This window comes from Pleuronectes platessa, chromosome 10, assembly GCF_947347685.1.
Source record: "Pleuronectes platessa chromosome 10, fPlePla1.1, whole genome shotgun sequence".
Lineage (NCBI taxonomy): Eukaryota > Metazoa > Chordata > Actinopteri > Pleuronectiformes > Pleuronectidae > Pleuronectes > Pleuronectes platessa.
The window spans coordinates 19,566,668-19,587,450 of NC_070635.1; the positions used below are offsets into that span (position 1 = coordinate 19,566,668).

At 41.9% G+C, this 20,783-nt stretch overlaps 2 protein-coding genes across 2 annotated transcripts in view; one reads left to right on the plus strand and one right to left on the minus strand.

Moving 5' to 3' along the window:
• Nucleotides 1-327, minus strand: part of ano10a (anoctamin 10a) — a 26,681-nt gene extending 26,354 nt beyond the window's left edge. The window contains exon 1 of the mRNA XM_053431946.1: nucleotides 152-327. The gene's annotated coding sequence lies outside the window, so the exon portion shown is untranslated. The remainder of the gene's footprint in view (nucleotides 1-151) is intronic.
• On the plus strand, nucleotides 253-9,023 carry abhd5a (abhydrolase domain containing 5a). Its single transcript, XM_053431947.1, has 8 exons — nucleotides 253-439; nucleotides 1,046-1,087; nucleotides 2,607-2,692; nucleotides 2,836-3,211; nucleotides 4,868-5,022; nucleotides 5,335-5,446; nucleotides 5,623-5,809; nucleotides 6,789-9,023. Exons 1-8 carry the CDS (start codon nucleotides 408-410, stop codon nucleotides 6,876-6,878), a joined length of 1,080 nt encoding a protein of 359 aa, XP_053287922.1. The 5' UTR covers nucleotides 253-407; the 3' UTR covers nucleotides 6,879-9,023.
• Nucleotides 9,024-20,783: the final 11,760 nt, after the last annotated feature.

Below are 20,783 nucleotides of genomic sequence, written 5' to 3' on the forward strand. Positions count from 1 at the left end.
ATAGGACGAGACAGTGCCATAGACTGGAGCAGTCACATCCGCAAACGTCTTCTTACTGTAACTTTTACAGTTCATGTCACTGCTCGTGTGGACATAACACAACATGTGTTCATGTGTCCAAATGAAGAACAACAGTTATTGCTCTACTCACCGCAGCCCTCTTCTCTGTTTGGGGTTGACAGCGCAGCTACTTCCGTATTACGCTTCTGACGCTGAGTGCGCCTGTTTATCAGCGCGGACGAGAAAAGAGACGCCGACCCGGGCGGGGACTGAAGCTTCCCGGGCGTGTGTGCGGAGCGGGGCCTTCCTACCCCTCCTCCCCAGACAGTAAATCAAACGTCTTCATTCATTGTGACCTAATGTAAAAAGGCTGCCAGCACACGTGACGCGAGAAGTGTTGTTGCAGTATGGCCGAGCAAGCGGTGACAGTGAGCACAGGGTGAGTACTTTCTCCAAACACTCATTAGCGACAGTCAACACGTCTAATCGTTATTACAGCGGTACTGAGTAGTTCTGAGTAGTTCTGTGTAGTTCTGAGTAGTTCTGTGTAGTTCTGAGTAATCCAGGAAAATGTACCTGCATGATGTCATAAACTGGCAAAGCTGAACTAGTTGACAAAAGTCCGGCACCAGCTGAAGTTCAAGTTAACACACATGAACACTGACATGACACTGAAGGGAGAAACATACCGAGCTCACATGTACGTTTACACACTTGATCTGTCATAGATTATAGTTGAGAGGAGACAGCAAAAAATAGACATCCGTAAAGTAATAATAGGGCAACTAATATTAAACATATTTATGAAATTGAACTAGTACATACAGTGTAAACGTTTTATATACAGTGAAAGGGATTGAATATGAGCCAATGCACTGCACAGGCACAAAGGAGATGCACAGATAGAGATGTTCAAGGCTGTAACTCAACCCTGTCACTACTCAGCCGCTGCTGTTTGTCCTCGTCCACTTCTTTCACTTTTTGTTTCACCATGATCTGGCTGCAGCGTTGTTCAGAGAATGATGTCTGTTGTTGGTGTTCACAGTGTGGTCAGCAGTTTGTGGAGCTACGTGGACAAAACAATACAGTAAGTCTGAGTGTCCACACATCTCTTGTGCTCTTGTTGTTAATGATCAAGTCCCTGTCCTCTTAGTAAGGAGGTTTTCTTACTTTTTTAGGAGGTTCTCTCTGCAGAATGATATAGGTACAGAGTTTGACACTGGAAGGCTGAAGGACAAAGTTTCTCCAACAATGTTCCAGGGTGTAACTTACACAAGTGCGATGAAGTAATTGACCTCTCAGAGAACTGAGAAACATTTAGTGAACTACAGTTAAACTTTTTATTGATGCATAATCATGGCTAACTTTCTAAACACACGGTAATAGATGTGTCATTTTGTGAATTTCCAATTAGGTTTTTGTCAATAAACAATATCAGACACGGACACATGGTGCTGTACTTTGCATTTGTCCATCTCTGGTGTTGGAGAAGAGGAACCCGCAATACATTGTTTGGATTAACTTCCTGGTTTATCACTTTGGACACTGCAATTTCCAGTTAGCAGTTTATTAGGTAATTCCTCTGTGGCTAAAAATGAATCCAGTCAAAATCAACAGCACTGCAAAAAATCCTACCTTCATGAAGTTTTTTTTTTTTTTACAAAACTAGTTATTTTGTAGGTCATACTTTGTGATGCTGGGAAACTCATTATTTTAATAATATTTGGTTTAGTCCAGTTATATCACTGAGGGTAGTCAAAATATTAGAAACACCTATCCATCACTCATTGTGAAATATCTAACACATGCATGAATAATAATGATCTTTGAGGATTTTTTAAGTCAGCAAACAATACAAAATTACAACAAAGTACATTTATCAGATAACATAAAATGTAAATTTTTCCTAAACACATGAATTTATTGATGGAGCAGAGGAATTTATAGAGGTGGTGCAGGTGAGTCTGTGTAGGAGGTGCAGACACAGTAACATTACAAGGTAAGGAGGATGTAGCACGTGTGTATGAAATTGAGAATTTCATTTAGAGTCACTTACAGGTGGAGGTAATAGTGAGAATATGCATGTAGTAAATGGGTAAATCCATGTGGTGTAAATGTGTGTGGACTGGACCACATGAAGTCACTGTGGGTATGAGGTCATGGTTGCCTTTCGGTTCCCCTGCAGAAACTTTGTTTCACGTTGTTAGTTCATCAGGCTGCACTGAGCTGTCAAAACGATAAATCGTATTGAAGTCCGAGATTGAACCAAATAACAAAAGATATCTTTCATCATCCATGTTTTTTACAACTTTAAAACCACACTGTGTCCATCGTCTATGATATTTGGGAAGTACCCTCTGCCTCGTTCAGAGTAACACTGAGCAGCTGATATAGAGGATTTTGGATTTGAGGCTCATAATCACAATAAACACTAACTAACATTCAGTCCTGAAGTTGTAATGTGTTGTTTTTAATAAAATTCCTGAATTCATACCCTAAAATCAGCTGATTTATTTATCTTTTTTTCTCCATCTCTGTGTGACATAGTGTCCCTGTATACCCTCTAGTTCATGAGGACGGTGCTCATAAACCTTCTCTCTGTGTAGGTGGTGCTGGATCCCCGGTTGGCTCCCATCATGGTGCCCCTCTTCTCAGAGCCAGCTAAAGGCTGCAGAGGACATGATGCTCCGATGTAAGGATCAGTCCTACGCCTCTAATGTTGTGCATGTTTGTACCACATCGTCTGTAGGAGTTCAGGTGGTGAAAGGAAATAATTATCTTTAATCATCTTTTTTCAAATTTACCTTGTCATTCCTCTCTTTGCTGTGTTGACAGGTGTAGACAGTTCTTTCACCAAAAAGTATGTCCCCATATCCAGTGACAACCTGCTGTGGACCTTGACCTTAAGCAATGTCCGTGTGAAAGAGAAAACCCCTTTGGTTCTGCTCCATGGGTTCGGCGCTGGTGTGGGTCTTTGGGCCCAGAACCTGGATGCTCTCTCTCAGTGTCGGCCAGTCTTTGCTCTGGACCTGCTGGGTTTTGGTCAGAGCAGCAGACCTCGGTTCTCTTCAGACACAAAGGAGGTAGAGGACCAGTTTGTGGAGTCTATTGAGCAATGGAGAGCTAAAATGGGTCTGGAGTCCATGATATTGCTGGGACACAACCTGGGAGGATACCTGGCTGTGTCATACTCCATTAAGTATCCAGGCAGGTAGGTGGAGTTTACGTGATTTCTATTATCTTACTGAAGCCATATTTTTTACTTAACACTATTTCATCATTTGGGCTGACCTGGTTGATATGAGCAATTTTAAGTGTGATAACAGTTTAACGAGTTATACGCTAAGATGATGTGATTCACCCTGGAACATTCAAAGCAAGCAAATTAGACCTTCTGGCCAACTTTAAGAGGTAGCTGGCAGGTTTATTAGACTAATCTAACAGACAAGTGTTTTATATGTGTATCCTGCCATGCACAGAGCAGAGTCGTCTACAGTTTTTGACAAATAATAGCAAAATAATTGATGACACAACAAATTAAGAATTGCTTTGATTTCAACACCGCACATTCTCATTAGACGGGCTACAGTAAACACTGATGGCAACTACTTGATAATTTTCCGCGGCCATCTTTCTCCACACAGTTATTTATGGGCGTAAGGAATGAAATTAGAATTCAACTGCACTCACAAAGCACAACAAGATCGCTACAACAGACAAGGCAAGGAACAGCAGTCTGATGGTTGAATTTTAACTGAATCATCAAAACCAGCTTTATGTGGAAGTTCAGAATTGAGTGCAGAGGAAAACTGTGCTCATACAGCTACAAAAAGTACAGTAGATCAAATTGAACCACAGTTTGGATAATAATTCACAATTTCCTCTTCCTGTCATTTGGTGATTTGTGTGAGCAAAACTCAGAAAGGCCATTAGTCATCATCGCCCGAATCTCTAAGACTAGACAGATCAAATCTGCACAGCCTTGATTGACTACAAGAAAACCTCTGTGCCTTATACATGGATACTAGATTGCTTGTTAAATTACTAGGCTAACAGCGCTATGAAAACCATCATCGATAAATAAATGTGGCTATGGGAAAACAACCCTGAAAGTCAACCTTAATGCCATTATACAGGTCACCTCCAGCGTGTTCAACATATGGCTGAACCCCCTGAACCAGATCAGGGCAAAGAATGGATATGGACACTTCTGGGTTTGGATTAGAAGTACCCAAGTCCCAATCATGGAAAGTGGTTAAGAACAACAAGACCCTGTGGGGTTTTAGGCTCCAGAGACAGTTGCTATCAGTTGGCAATTCCAGCTGACAGTAACATCAGGAAGAAGGAGTATGAGAAGGTGAAGAAGCAGGGGTACAAAGTGGTCCACGTGGCCATAGCAGCATTAAGGCTTAAAGTTACAGAAGATGAGAAAATTGACCCTCACACACTTGTTTCTCTTATTAATTAAGCTGGTGCCAGGACACCATTACCTTCGCTTGCACTTGATTTCCTCGAGATGTCAGATGGTTGCCTGGCAACCTCTGGTAGACAATAAGATGAAGAATAATTTTTACTCTTAGCTTTTATGTCCACAGTGATCAAACAAGACATAACTTGTCCATTTTGTATTTAGCTTAGTGCTAATTGTAGGCAGATTTTGCTACCATTAGACAGAGCATGCAGGTTTGTTGTGTCCTCCGGTTTCCAGTCCTTACACACAAGCTACACAAACCTTATTTCTCAAAATGTTGAACTTTTCACTTTAATTTATTTTAAGATATATTCACAGGTCTGTTTAATATATTTCCCATAACAGAACATTAAATAGTCCAAAAAGCACACAATGTATTTTTTCTCTGACCTGCAGAATAAAGCAGATAGTTCTGGTGGAGCCCTGGGGTTTCCCTGAGCGCCCAGACACAGAAGAGTCTGACCGTCCCATCCCGGTGTGGATCAAAGCCCTCGGAGCCATGTTCAGCCCGTTCAACCCCCTGGCTGGCCTGCGACTGGTCGGACCACTGGGTAAGACTGGAGCAATGACTTGGTAAAAGATAGATGAAAGAAGAGGGTATGAATACAGGGTAAAAGAGAACATTTGAGGCATAGACTGACAATGTTTGAAAAATAGCAAATATGTTGTCAGCTGTACAAAATTTATATGTGATTGACAACTTATCAATACTTGCGATATGATGAGCACATGAATGCGCATCTACTCTTGTAAAGCTGATTTCTTATGATTTGGTCCAGAAGATAATTTAAGGTGAAACCCTGGTACCGTTGTGCACAATGACCCTTCCCATTGTCCCAGCATCTCTTCTTTGGCACCTACAGGTCCCACCCTTGTCCAAACTCTGAGACCTGACTTCAAGAAGAAGTTCTCCTCCATGTTCAGTGACAACACTGTGTCAGAGTACATCTACCACCTGAATGTGCAGACCCCCAGGTCTGTCTCTCGCTGCCTCTGTTACTGTTTCCCTAACAAGCCTCATTCTCGCTGCTCATGTAAACAACTGGAATGAAAGCACTTCATTGCATTTGCTGTAGTTGACTTTCATTTCAGTTTTACTACTCACTTTTATGTCTTGACATCATCATGTTCAATTGCTTGTTTGTTCACAGCGGAGAAACGGCTTTTAAGAATATGACCATTCCCTATGGCTGGGCAAAGAGACCAATGCTGCAGAGGATGGACCAGCTGCAGCCGCAAATCCCCATCACCATTATCTACGGCTCCCGGTCCAGTGTCGACAGCAACTCTGGCTCCACCATCAAAAAGATGAGGCCACACTCTCATGTGGAGATCATTGTGAGTTTAAAGTGTCCTGGTGGACAGAAAAGGAAATGAATTAACGCACATATTTCAGAATGGTGTTAATTGGGGAGACAACATGTTTCCCTTGATATTTTGGGTTTAATGACAGAAATATATAAACTTCAGTCAATTTTGATTGTAGCAAAATATTATAAGCTTTTACACATCTTCTCCTGATGACTAAAATAGCATATAATAGTTAATGTATTTATTGTATTTGTTGATCAAAAGTCAGAAAAAGCTTTACAGTTAAGGCTAATGTAACTATTAGTCAATGTATTAAAAGTCATCACTTTCTACTTGTGCTCATACAAAGAATTGGGTGTTCAACCAAAGTTTTTGCAGTTTCTGGGAAACATGCCTGTTTTTGTGGACACTGAAGAATATCACATGCGTACAGTTTGTACTGAAACAAATTGCTCTTCTCCGGACCTCATGAATGCAAATGGAAGTACAGTTCAGTTTTCGGTTCGTAGAGTCACAGAGAGACTTGCTGACATTGCTGAATGCAGTGGATAATCCTTCTCTCCCACTTGATACAATAACGTCAGCTTTATATATATATTTTCAGAGACATGTTGGCATGTACCAACAGGAAAAGGACAGCTATAGTAAAGTGAATGATGGGAACTCCATTAATCTACTTCCTTCTCTTAAAAACTCAGGTCCGTCATAAAAATTGAATTTTTTGATTACATTTCCCCCCCCAGATAAAACCATTAAAATGACTTGGTATGTTAATTTGAACCTTTATTAAGTCCCTGTCCCGAGGCGGATTTAACATCCGTCCTGAGTGATCTGCTGTGAAAAGTCCAATTAAGATACAGTATGCTCCCATAGAAGAACTGTAATATAAGATTATTAAACCAAAGACACCATGGCTTTTATATTCAAACTGCACTCATGTGGCTTCTATATGTAGCTTCCTGATTCCAGTCACCTGATTCTCTTCCTCACCAAATTCTCTGTGCAGACGATCCGTGGAGCCGGACACTACGTGTATGCCGACCAGCCACAGGACTTCAACCACAGAGTGTTGCAAGCGTGTGAAAAAGTGGCCTGAAGCAGAGACGAGCCATGCCATTGAACTCTGGAGAAAAAGGGGAGCACCAGTAACTCCACGCACATCACCTAGGCAGCTGGTGTAGAACCACAGGCTTCCAATTCCTCACGGCAGGATTAAGGAGTGATTGTACATAGGAATATTCTAAAAAGAGGATCACACTGATGCTCACCAGTTGTATCTACTGACTAGGGGATTCAGTCATGTTCTTAGAAATTTGGTAAATATGATATGAGGGATCAAGTCCACTCTTAAATGCTACTTAACGGCGCTCCTACTCGAAGATAGGGGCAGACGTCACATGCTACATTCTAAAGCACAAACCACGGCTGTGACGTCTTGGTTAATCTGTTTCGGCTTTAGTCACACAGTATTTTCTCAGAACTGCCTCCCAATGCAGTGAAGAAACAACCTTCAGTCAGCTTTGAGCACATTTTCGTCCATATGTGTTCTTTAATATTTCCTACTGTTTTCCTTATACAAATATGTGCAATAATTTGTATATAACTGATAAATATACATTTAACAATTTATGAGTTTCATTTCATCCTGTTATATATATAAATTATATGGAAAATATCATAACTAGTACGCCCTAAAGTACATCAGACTGAAACAGAATCAATGTCAGTGCATTCAAAGAGCTCAGTTACACTTCCTGTACAGAGCTTGATCTGTGCATTGTGGTTCTTCCATATATTCTGATACAGACAGGAAATATACTCATCAGTATATAGTTCCACTGCATCAGCACCTGGAAGTGGCTATAAATGAATCTGCTGCCTGTAATGTTCTTTTCTGTAGCGTCTCTTCTCTGGGATTTTTTCATGCTCTGTAGTTTAAGTAAAATTTAATTTCAACTGCATTAATTGTGAATGAATCAAGATTAGTATTAGTCTAGCCCAGAAATGAGCTGAAAACTATGAAATATATAACTTTTGTTTTCCTGTAGCCCGCAGAGAGTGTACAGTTTGCCTGTGGGACGGTGTGTCAGTAGAGAGGTGCCAAAGATTTACCACTGTACAGAAGTGATCCATACAGTATTAATGAAGTTAGGGCCAAATGATAATACAACTTCAATTTGATTTGTATAACGCCAAATCATAACAAGCATTTACTCAAGACTCTTTACAAATTAAGTTCCTGACCTTAAAGATGATGTACACCCAACAATTCCCACAATTTGATGCTTTTTTCCCACAAGCCCTCGATACACAATCTTCATCTCAGAGAGTTCAAGCAAAAACACAATCATTTTAAAGCATTTTAGAGAAACTGTTCATTGAAATTTCTTATTTGTAAACTGTAAGCACAACTGACATAGTCACTATTACACCTGTTTTTTTCATGGTTGATGTGCAGACATAGGTTTCTGAGTTTTCTCTTTATAACAAGGGTCTGTCTATTTTAGTGACAGTGCAACGTGGCAGTGTATGCACACACACTTCACATATCACACTTAACTGTTTTCTTTCTATTTTTCTGCACTCTACAAATTTATAACAGATTGCATTCTGGGGGTATACCAAGCATGAAAAGGTTCAACAAGGTATCAGGTGGCATTGTGGGAATTGTAGGATCTAGCGATTGAGATGGACACTTACTAGGGCTAATAGTCAGGATATGTCTGACAACATAATAACTGATGTGCCCCTTACAGGGAGTAACTGCAGTGTTTCAATGTAAATTGAAATACTTGTCATTTTAAAGAAAACAATGGAATGTCTACTAAGCCTCTATGTTTATTTAATGGACTCACATGCCTCTCTACCTCGTCTGCTGCTACTTTGGAAAGAATATGTTTAGGCCTGTCAGTTTTTTAGGAAGGTGATTTTATTAATTTAATGTTCTTATGTTATTATTCCATAATATTAAATACGCAAACTCAGCATTCAAAGAAGCTGAAGGAAGTAAGTCAATAATGCTCCTACTGTGAATTGATATTGGAAGTCATTTGTCACAGGGAAATAGGACTTTGTATTTTTGACTTTGATTGTCCTGAGCCAGTCGCTTAGCTGTTATTGTTAACTGGAAAGAAATTTGTATTGCATCTTTTATCTTTCCTCCAAAAATGTTCCCTTTTGTGACCGTTCACAAATTTCTACTTATTTTAAATGTAAATATAAATAAATGTGTGCCATAGTAGAGTTATGGTCCACTTGCTTTTGTCTTGTGTCACACATGAAGAATGTAGCTCTAACTTGTGTCTGCATCATGTATTTAATCTTTGATGCGACACATTCATTCTGCCACTCTGCCTCTTTTGCTTTTCATTTCAATGGGGAGAAAGTGACTGATGAATCAACATTTCTCCTCCAGCTCCCCTTATCATTTCAGAGCTGTCAACCAACTGCCAGTGAGAGAAATGAGTCCTGTGCAAAAGCCTCTGTAGTTTCCCAACCCAGCCGCTAGAGGACACTCATGTGTAGATGAGGAACCCTTCTGTCCACTGTCTCATCTTTTTGGCACTTTCCATGTCCACCTTTTTTATTCCATTTTTAATGACAGTTAACTGGAAACGACCAACAGTTAGATATGTTTACATATTGGCACTTACTGAAAGATATCTGAAGAGAATATAAGTTGAGAATCTCAAGCAGATGTACATGTTCTCTTCTGTTTCCATCCAGATTCGGATTTCAAATTGATATATATATTGATCGTAAAATACATCCTATCTGTTTTTATTCTCCCTCTTTAGTTGATAAATGGGAAATATGCAAACTAAAGTGAAATTATTTCCAAGTCATATGGAACCAGTGAAGGCACTTTTTGTCCCACTCAGACATTTAGGGAATGATTGTTGTTTGTATAATGAAGTTCGCTTACAATGTTGATTAGCCTTGGAAGGATTCTTGTTTTTTTCCTTGAAGGAGCTTCATCAGAGCTATGCTTTTGTATAAGAATATTACATCATACAAGGTGTCTGCCTCATACTGAGAATTTATTTGTCTGTCCACTTGACTGTGTCGAAAGACATCCCCTCTCAACCAGACTGTGAAACCTCAGCCTCTCATGGTGGTTTATTGATAGCATTAGTTGGTTATCAAGCAATTAACTTTGACCACACCTCCGGGTATGCGCTATTAAGCAACAATAATGCCATCCTCCCTCTGACATGAGACCATTAAGCAGAACATGGAAGGGTGGGGCCTCTACAGACCCGTCTGAGAATATCGCACTGATGAATCACAGGATTGATTAGTGGAGCCGGAGATTTCACATATCCAGTCGGAGTCAAATCAGAGCGAAGGTGCAACATCATCAGAAAAGCAGGTCCAAATGTGGGCCATCAATTCTCTGACGTGATAAGGGTACAGGCTTGGCGGTATAGCAGCGTGCAGAGAGAATACTGATTCAATTGAAGAGAGCAGAGCAATGTAGTTTCAGTCATTTAGAAATTGTCCTCTCTGCTGCTTCATCCCTTGTAGATGCTCCAGCAGAAAGCTATCACACGGCTTTAGTCAAATGCAGATCTGAGCTACTCTGCTGTGCTCTGACTAGGAGCAAATGCAGGTCCACTGCTCAAAACCTCCACAGAAGATGGCACTGTCAGCTACATGCATGCTGCCTGATAGCTTTCTGTCTCAGCTTGTTGCCCACTATGCAAAACTCAGCCACAGTCACCTTTATGAACTGCTGATCTTAGTGTTGCAATTACCATCAATCACAGGATGTTATTACAGAGACTGGAACATGTTGGTAGAAGTAATACAACCTGCACACGGCTGGTTTGAATCATAGTTACAGATTCTACTTTGTTCATGTTAACAATTACTCTTCCTTTCACACAAAAGTGAGTGATGGGATCCCACAAGGCTCTGTGCTGGGACTGATACTTTCCACCTGATATGTGCCCCTTTTGGCAATATCATCAGCCAGCGCCACACAAATCTCCACTGCTATGCAGATGACACCCAGCTGTATTAACTGAGTTATTGTACATGACCCTAGGCAAAACCCTTAATGCCATCCATTAACCGGCTGCCTGTCCAAAGTTGGATTGCTAGGACAGTAGATTAGGCTGACGGTTTCATTCCATGACAACATTTCCCACCTCCTCCTAAAAGTGTTTTGGGGCCAGTTTAGCTGTATAGTGTATTTTTTCTAAGTCTCCTTAAAGTGTAATGTATCAGGATAACCTCCAATGAACGACAACTAGCTCCTTTCAATGCAATTAAGCAGCAACTGGTTGAACTGAAGACGGAGTTGTCTTAGTTTTCTACCCAACCCAATTACGACATAACGTAGAGTATCCTACAGATGTTTGTTTATGCAGCCTAGCCATTGGTGCAATGACAACCAGAAGGTAAACCGTCCGAAGTCCCTAGCTCTTGACTCAAAGATTTCCATACCTGGGAAAGTAACTGGGCTCCTCTATTTGAGAGAGTGTCCAGGCAGATGCCATTAAGAAAAACACACGTTATCCATCAACAAGTCCACAGTTACTTGAGGATAATGCAATAAAATGAACAGAAAATCAGTCAACTATAGTTGGGATTGTTGTCTTACCTTGTTAATCGAGGTAGTAGCAGAGGGCCGCCAACACAATTCAGATCACTGTGATGCAATCATGCTGCATTTTGACACACAGATGAAACTATGCTTGAAATACTGGATTATCTTTGCTTTAAGCATTAAGTTTGTTCAGTTTTTTTATTTATTTTGTTCACAGCCTTGATAATATTGATAGAAAAAAGCATAATAGTTGCATTGAAATGTGCATGGGGAAAATATAGATAGCAATTACCACAAGTGTTGTAGTATCTTTTGAAAATTTGTTGTATTGACTCTCAGGGCCACTGTGTAGGATAAATTTCTGGAATGAAGAGAGAATTGGACGGATACGCATCTCAAATCAGAGTACGGACAGAGAACAGCTCAGTGTTGTAAGCATTTATCTAATCCATGACTGAGGGAGTAAAAGGATTTAGGTGCCACCAAAAATGCTGCAAAAATTAGCAAACCCCAAAAATCTTAAGACGATGGATCCCAAAAAGCTGCCAGTGCTGCCGTAGCACACTTTACAGAACAGTTTTTGCATTCCCCCATTCACACCCACATTCATACAGTGCATCTTTGTGCAGCACTTTCTCTATCGCACCTCTTTCATACACTGCCAGCACAGCCATCAGGGGCAATTTGGGGTTCAGGGTCTTGCGATAGCAAACTTCAGCATGCAGACTGGGGGAGACAGGGATCAAACAGACGACCCTCTGGTTTGTGGACCACACGCTTTGTCTCCTGAATCATGGGAGCCCTGTGCTGATGAATCACAGGATTCACTGCAGGGCATGTCGGACATGGGTGAACATGTTCATTGGGAAAGTGATGATCAATATGTCAGCCAGACGCTACATCGATGAAAATAATGGGAGGGTTGTAGAGTCTGATTGGCATGACTAAATTCTCAAAGTGACCCAGTGGTGCATTTAACACAACTTTGCGCCCGTGCCCCTCTCTGATTCTCACCAAAGGATAGGCATTGTGTAGCTTCGAAAAGATAGTGGCACCCTGGAGAGATTCAAGAGTTTAATGGATCGATGTGGGTATTTGTGCTTAATCGTGGCATTATTTAAACCACAGACTTCAACTGAAGAAAGGAAAGTTTTGCCTTTCGGGTAAAACCCAGCACAGAGAAGAGAAGACAAAGACCATTACGGCTGCTAGTGAGTCTTTAATGTATTTTTCAATAGCTTCTCTTTCAGCATGTGAGAGGTTATAGAGCCAACTAGAAGGGAGAGGGGCTCCCGGGAGCAGCTCGATCACACAATTACATGGTATGTGGGGTGGCAGGAAGAGGGCATGCTCTTTGAATCACTACCACTGAAAACCTCCACAGAGTCATGATGATATTCAATGGGAATGGAAGGTATATCAGGAAGTTTGGGTAAATACATGTTGAGAATGGTCTTCGCAGGTGACAGAGTGGAATCACAGAGTCTCAAGGTGGGGAAGACTTAAAGGGATAGCTCACCCAAAAATGAAAATGTGCCCATATACTAACCACTATGCCGATAGAGGGCTGGAGTGTTTGAGTCCACAGAAAACTAAATTAGTTTAATGGTTAAACAGCGTTCTAATCCAATCCAGTCCAGATACAATACAATTGATCGCCTTTTAAGTCAGACCCGTCCCAGTGGATTAATTTGCCTACAGAAGTTTAGCTCTTGCCCCCAATGCACAAAGCCCCTGACAACGTTAATGTGGTATTGGAAATAGTATTGTATTTTATAGATGTAAAAGAAAGCTTGAATTATGGTATGCAATAATGTACAATTAAAAAGTATGTATCTAGAGGGCTCACAGGAACAAATTCATATTTCATTTTATAAAAAGTATACAGAGGGATGTTGTAAGGTGCCTCCGTGTCTCAGTTGTAAATCAATGGCACCATTTGCCTTCAGGACATGACTCTGCTTCTAAATATACTTGTTTGTAACAATGACTGGAGCAGTTATTGTGTCTAGTGCTGATACGAGTGAGCAGGAAGTGAGGAAGAGGAAGAAGAAAAGGCGGAGGGAGATGGAAGAGGAGGCGCAGGAGAAAGACCTTTATTCTGGAGCACAGACCAGGCCAGACCAGCCTCATCTTGTCTGGGTTGCTAGGAAACCGACAAGGCGCCTGATCTAATTTATTAAATTCAGCCTCTCGCCTCCTCTATATCTCCCTCTTTCTGCGTCTGTCTCACTCGCTCACTTTCGGCCTCGTTGCTGCTTTCCTTATCTGCCGTTATCTCCCCCCCCCCCCCCCCCCCCCCCCCTTCTGAGGCGTTTATCTCCCTCCTTCCCTTCCTCTCCTTTCTTCACTTCTTCTCCTTACCCCCTCACTCGATCAGGTACTCCCCTGCTGCCTGTATGTGTGGGTATATCTTTTTCTCTCTGTCTTTTCTATCATCCCTCCATTTCAGAACTCAGACAGAGTATCCTCTCAGGCGGTTCAGCAGTGCCACCCCCATATCTTTCACACCGATCAGTGAGTACCACCCTCAGGCAGACTAGACCTTCTGTGACTTACCAAGCGCACAAAACACACACATGTAAACACGCACACACACACACACACACACACACACACACACACACACACACACACAAATGCATTACCATTTAGACTGTGACTTTGTCTCGCTTTGCTATACAGTGCAGAACCATAAATGTTGATGCATCAGCCTTTCTCTACAAAGCACATTGCTCTGCTTATTGCCTGAATTATTCGACAATCACCATTTCTATTTTGAATCCGATCAATGTCCATTCATGTTTTATATAATCAATAAACCAGGAGGTCTATGCATGTTATTTTCTCCCCAGATATCAAAATGTTGAGTTCATCAGAAATGTATGTACGCCAGGTTCTGTAGAAGGAACCATGTGTTTCAGTCTGATGTGAATAAAACTGGAGCAGACAGAGGGACACATTTTGTATTTTACTCTTAATCTTTGTAAATTCATATTTCCTTTTTAATTTGCATGTGTTTATAGCCACAGATTAAAAGTGTAGAAAGTGTGTATTTCTTGTCACTACAGTTCTCCAGTTTTAGTAAGAAGTAATTAGACCTGATAAGTTAAGTTATAATATCTCATATTTGTGGTCAAAAGTTTTCAGACTTAATTATCAGAAGTCTGTGATCCATGGTCAATCAGAGTCAGTCAAGCCAGATTAATTTATATAGCAAATTAAAAACAACGAGGGGGGGAGCCACAGGGTTCTACAAACATTAGCTGCTTTCAGACATGTACTGAACCCCGAAGATCCTCTGGACTTTCTGAGGATTTTGTCCCTTGCCCACACCTGTTTTTCAAACACAGCCTGGGGCAAAACACAGTCTTAGCAGCAGCTCTCTCACTGCATTGTTCAGGCAATCTCTCTGGCCTCCCAGGGCAGAGGCCTGCTGTTGCATCAAGGTGTGAGAGCACATTCGACCAGGGGTATGACAACTTCATCAGGTATTGTTTAAAGTGGTATCCGTGAGTGATATCTGTGCTGCAGCACCATAGGGTTCAGTTTTACTGTTTGGATGTGACTACCCCTGTGTTGGTCTCTGTGGTGCTTTATGCGTTTTACCCTTTTGTCTCTCATTCAAGGAGATTTTTTGTTTTATTAGAAATTTGAAGATGGGTGTGAATCTACAGAGATAGAATCCTAAATCTGCCAGAAAGGGGCACTATACATGTATTAACGTATTCCAATTGATATAATTTAACAGACTAAGCACAGAACCATCATCCATGTTTCTCTGTGTAATGACTGCACTTTTGTTTCTTCAAGGGCAATGATAATGCCATATTAATCCTGATCCTGTGGCGTATTCCGGCACATCTCTGCTGATCCAGGGACATAGATCCTTCTACTACTACTAACATACTATCAGTCACTTTTTACTTCTGGTGTTTTTTGGGGATGAGCGAATCCATTTACACTCCCCTGCTGTCCCAAAACCCACAATAACTGGCTTAGGACTTTACAATGTATGTGTCCTCAATTAGTAACAGTGGAAAGGAATGCCTCTTTATGTTCATGCTTGTTTTTGTGTTATATTTTGTTTGTGTGTGTGTATTTAGACCTTTACTAAAAGTTGAAAAATCTTTGTACCCGTCTCAAATACACCCCTGTTTCTTCACACAGATGCTGGAATGTACATTATAAATGAACACATCATCATCATCATCATCATCATCATCATCATCATCATCATCACTATATATTCGATTGTGACCTCAGCAGAATGAGGTCAGTGGCACCGCCCTGTGCGATGACTGTAAGCTCCAGTCATCATTTTTGTCGGGCACAGTGACACAGCAATCCGGGAGGTGGCACGTTACTGAGAGGCGCCTCAGATGAGATGTGAAGCCTCCAAGACCCACACACCCAGAAATAAAAATTAAAAGCTGTTAAAATGCTTGCTTAAGCAGAATTTTCAGCTGTTCCCTCACCAATTTGATGTCACCATGTCTTAGGTCTATGAATCAACACCACCCTTTGGGTTTCCAGTATGTACGACGGAATGAGAGGGTCATGAAAAAGATAAATAATACCCACCCGCTGTTGTAATGCCCCAAGGGAGCAGGGGGCTTAACAAAACTTGAATACGAAGATGTGGTAGCTTGTTCGTGTGTGTATTTGCTTCTGATTTCTTAATGTGTTTGTGATTGGAGCTGTGAAAGCCATAGAGTAACCTGCCCCTTACTAAACTGAGCTTTATCTCTTTTAAACACATTACCCTACTTGTCTCCTCTTATTTTCAACCCTCTTTGACCCTAAATAGTCAAATGGGGTCTGGTTCATCTTTACATTCACAGATTGAGCTTACTCACAATGTGAATCAAAGGTGTTATAGCAATCTACAGTGGCTAGTTCAAAGGAGGACAATCACTAACCTTCACTGCTGTTGGCACCCAGATGGCAGGATGTTTGAGCTAAAATTGACAATGGTCTATGGCAGTGATTGACAGCTGACATCGCCCAATGGCGCTGAAAAGGGAGGACCAGCTGTTGTCTGCAGACCCACTCTGACAAATCTATGTTGTGTTATCATCAGTGTTGTGCAAGTTCACACCTCTCATGAACTAGTTCAAAGTTCAGTTCGCACAAGTAAATATGAATAGTTCACGTTCATAGTTCACCATTTAAATTCTGAACTAGTTCATAGTTCAGTTCATTTCATAGTTTAAGGTGGAAAGTGAGCAATTTTTGTAAGAGACCAGAGCTGTTGTGTTGCAGGTATGGCCTGCCCCTTTAAGGAAAGTTTGTAGTGTGTGACGTAGTGCACCTGGGTATTGTGGGAAGAGACCCTAAAAGTGTGTTTATAACGAGAAGTGACGGAGCACCTACAGGTGATGCGAGTGTTGCTCCTGCTGTATATCCGAGAAATAAAGTGGCCGCATTCCAAGTAAAGAAACATCTCCTCCTCCTTCTTCACGGAGCGGTCCGGACAGCGAGCCAAGATAACCCGGGAGCCGAGCTCCAGACTACGGCTCGGAGCCGAGACACTGGCCAAAGAAGAAAACACTTGGAATACGTTGCTTGTTTGGTGTGCATGTGTGTGTGCGATGAATCAGGGGTAACGTAGTGCGAAGTTGAGTTGCTTGGTTCAGGTTAGGCTACATCACGGACATTTCACGGGCACTGAGCAACGACATGGTGCAAGCATTCGATTTAGACAGCGTCTCTCCTCAGGAGAAGGAAGACATTCCGTAACGTTTTAGCTAGACCTCAGATAATATTGTAACGGACTGGTAGTTAGGTTTATGTTCTGTTTGACTGCTATGTGTTTATTATGACTTATGATCAGCTAACTACACCATGTCAATAAGTATTGGGATTTCCAGAGGTTCAGTGAACCAGTCGGGGTGGGGCAAGTGAGAGTTGTAGACCAATGGCTGGTGAGTTATCTGGCATGACAGGCTCTCATTGGCTGATGAGTTGGCATGTCAAGGGTGAATGAGGAAGGGGAGTGAAGAACACAGTAGTGGATGACAGGAGTGTCGGAGTTACAACAAGAGGTGTGTCGTGTTCGCTGGACTTTAATAAAGTTACACATAAAGAGAGAAGTTTCCTGTCGTCTATAAGCGAGGACGCTGAAATATGAACGTGTTCACCGTTCAAATTCATTATTTGTCATTGAGTTGCGTTCAGTTTACCGTTCTCACAAAAGTGAACTTGTTCAATGAACGCGTTCTTTTGCGTTCGTTCATGCACAACACTGGTTATCATTTACCTAAAATTCATTCATTATGCATTAAGTGTGAAGAAGTTGATTTTGAGTGGTAAGAAAGCAGATAGGTAGTTTTGGTCCAACACCCTGCACCTCGCCTACTTTGTAGAATTGCCAGTAACCTGGGACGAAGCTGTTGATGAGGCAGAGCAACGTGGTCCAACAGCAATAGTTTGCCCTGTGGAGTCAATGGCTCTGGATCAGGAGTAAAGATCCTAACTGGGCCCCACAATGCTAGGGACATGTACACAGGTCTGATCAACCTGTGGTGGGCCTGCCAGTCTAAATAAAGGGTAGATAAACCAACATACCCTAACATCAACTGGTGGTGGCCATTAATCAGTGCGGTAGAACACACAAGGCATATTTTCCATCTTGTCCTATGTTCTAAAATGGTAAAACGTTCAGTTTAAAAAGGCTTGGAGGTAATGATGTCTGATCTACTGAGCGGCCACATGGCTTTAATAGATAAATAAGCCAGAAACACTCATTTCCTTTACTGGCTGCTAACTGACATCTGCTGGTTTGTGGGTCGGTTTTATCAGGACTTCTTTTACTGAAGACAGAAACTACTGTGGCTTGAAACAGGATGAGAGTGATGCGGACTGTAAAATCAAAACAATGAAGCAAAGACACTAAAACGAAAAAAAAAAAATTACTTTCGGTTTAATCACTAACATAACTCATTTTGTTTCATCACCTATGTATAGCTTATAGGTAAAAATAAATTGTGATTCAGGAAATAGAAATGTTAATGTTATTTGGTGCTACAGCCAAACTGCCGGGACGGACTCCAGTCTCCCTGTCATGTTTAAAGGATAAGCAGTATCGATGGACTTTCTAAACATTTGTCCAGTCCGTTTTGTCTCTGCTTCATTTGTAACTGTTCTTTCAGTTTATTTTTTCTGTCGATCCTTGTTTCCTGCAAAACAGAGTCTTGCCCTTTCTGAAAGCCTCTAACTGTGTCTGGGATGTCAGAGGAGCATCACCGCTCCGTCAAACAGCGCCTAGTTTGTCTCATTGTAATTCCTCACCGCCAACAGCACTGACGACTTCACGGAGAACTGTCGGATTAATTAAACTTTAAGATGAATGAATTAGTTCACTGGCCCCGCACACACACCTGTACATGAAAACACAAACCTGTCTCTCGAGCTGTGTGTTATGCTTCTCTCCGTTCTGTTTAAAAGCATTTAAATTCACAGCTAGGAGTTTCTGTCTGGCCTTTGCAATCGACCCAGCAGAGGCAAAGAGCAGGATGTTTGAGCTGCAGAGTCACTTCGGATCAGGTTTCAGGTATTTCATGCAGCTGGGCTCACATGTCAGGGGCAAACAGTCACACAGTGTTGTTCCTCATACTGTTTGCAACCTTTATCAGTAACTGTGCAATTCACTGCAATATTTGCCATCTTGTTTCAAAATGTTCTGATTGACGTGTTGCCAGAGGAAAGAAAGTAAAGCTACTGAGGGGGCTTCAATGTTGAGTAAACATCGGTACTGTGAACACTGAGCTGTGAATCCTCTGCTGATGTGTTGTGCAAACTCCGAACACAAAACTGTAGAGATCCTTCTGAGGTCATGTCTGAAAACATCGATAGTCATGGCATATGAGAGTAATGAGACAGACCAGGGCGTCTGACAGAAGGGAGAGTACAGGAACTAGGTTTGGGTCTTGAGGCGTTGTAGCATATATCAACTGGCCAACAGCCTAAACTGTACATACAGCTCCCCGCTAGATCTCAGCTGTACTGCTAACTTCAAACCAAAGGCTATATATAAAGATGGATTCTCTATCACTGTCCATAAATGAAGCCAAAATATCCCAGATCTGAATGCTGCCGTCTTGCGTTGAAGACGTCACTTGAAGCCATAGTCTGTGCAGTTGCAAGGTCCTGATGAGACCATGCCCAGTTTTTACAGCATCAAATAGTAATTCAAACTTACTTCTAAAGTTAACCCTGGAAGGAACATCAACAACCAAGAAAGAAACTTATTTGTTGTGTAATTCGACTATTTAGTTTGGTCCTTGTCCCATCCACAAACATGGAGGGGATGGCAATTATGACCCATACTGCAGTCAGCCAGCAAGACGCGATCAATATGATTTGGCTTCACTTTTGAGGAACAGTCAATATGCTTCTTAGTCTCTGTTCCAGTCACAAGCCTCAAGACACACACCCACTCGCTATGTCACTCATCTACACACACACACACAAACACACACACACACACACACACACACACACACACACACAGACACACACAAAGCAATACATAATCCATTAAAGCAGCGTTACTACAATATTACTAAACAATTACTATACTTTTTATTCTTTTCTTGGTTTTTCAGAGATAAACTAAGATGCAGCATCTCTCCTGGCCGTCTTTTCATCTCTTTCTCCCCCTTTCATTTTCTTCCCCTCATACCTTCACAGCCACTTCTTCTCATGACAATGTTTCAGCGACATTGGAAAAACACTATATGTTGCCCAGTGGACGTTGTTTGTGCCTCCCACCCCACAGGACTGCTGGTCCTTTTGTACACTCTCACACGCACACGCACACACACACACACACACACACACACAAACACACACGTATCCTGCTCATGGCAGGCCCTCAGCTGCTGTGACATGGCACAGGGAATATGAAAGCGGAGGAAGAAGAGAGATGAATAGAAGAAAAGGAGTGCTGGAAAGACTGCAAAGTGCCAGAAGCGGAGAGAAGGAGTCGGAAGGATGGGGATGGTGGCTGAGGGAAACAGATGGAGGGAAATCCGAGGAGAATAAATGGAAAGGGAACGCTGTAAAGAGGCAGAGGGAGGTGTGGAAGACCGACAGAAAGCAGGCGAGATCCGGCATGCCAAAATCAATGTGAAGCTAGCTGTGTTAAGTTATGTGCAAACAGAAATACACTCCTAAAAATACTCTGCAGCTACAATCGACAGCAGGGGAGCGGCAAACAAAGGGGGAGAAAAATCCATAATACATGATGCCGATGATATTGTATAGGTAGGGAGGTGTGTAGTCCCCCCCCCCAGCATCTGCCAGGCGAGGCAGCACCCACAGCGACACAGACTCAGGTCTCCATGGTGATATCGCCATATAGCGGCGATGATACTGATGATGGTGCACACCTGCCCACAGCACGTCTGTGAGTCTGAGGCTGGAGCTGCTCAGGTGAGGCGC

Coding starts and splice junctions, on each gene's coding strand:
- abhd5a (XM_053431947.1), top strand. CDS start 408: ATGGCCGAGCAAGCGGTGACAGTGAGCACAGG. Junction 440..1,045: donor GCGGTGACAGTGAGCACAGG/GTGAGTACTTTC, acceptor TGGTGTTCACAG/TGTGGTCAGCAGTTTGTGGA. Junction 2,693..2,835: donor AGAGGACATGATGCTCCGAT/GTAAGGATCAGT, acceptor CTGTGTTGACAG/GTGTAGACAGTTCTTTCACC.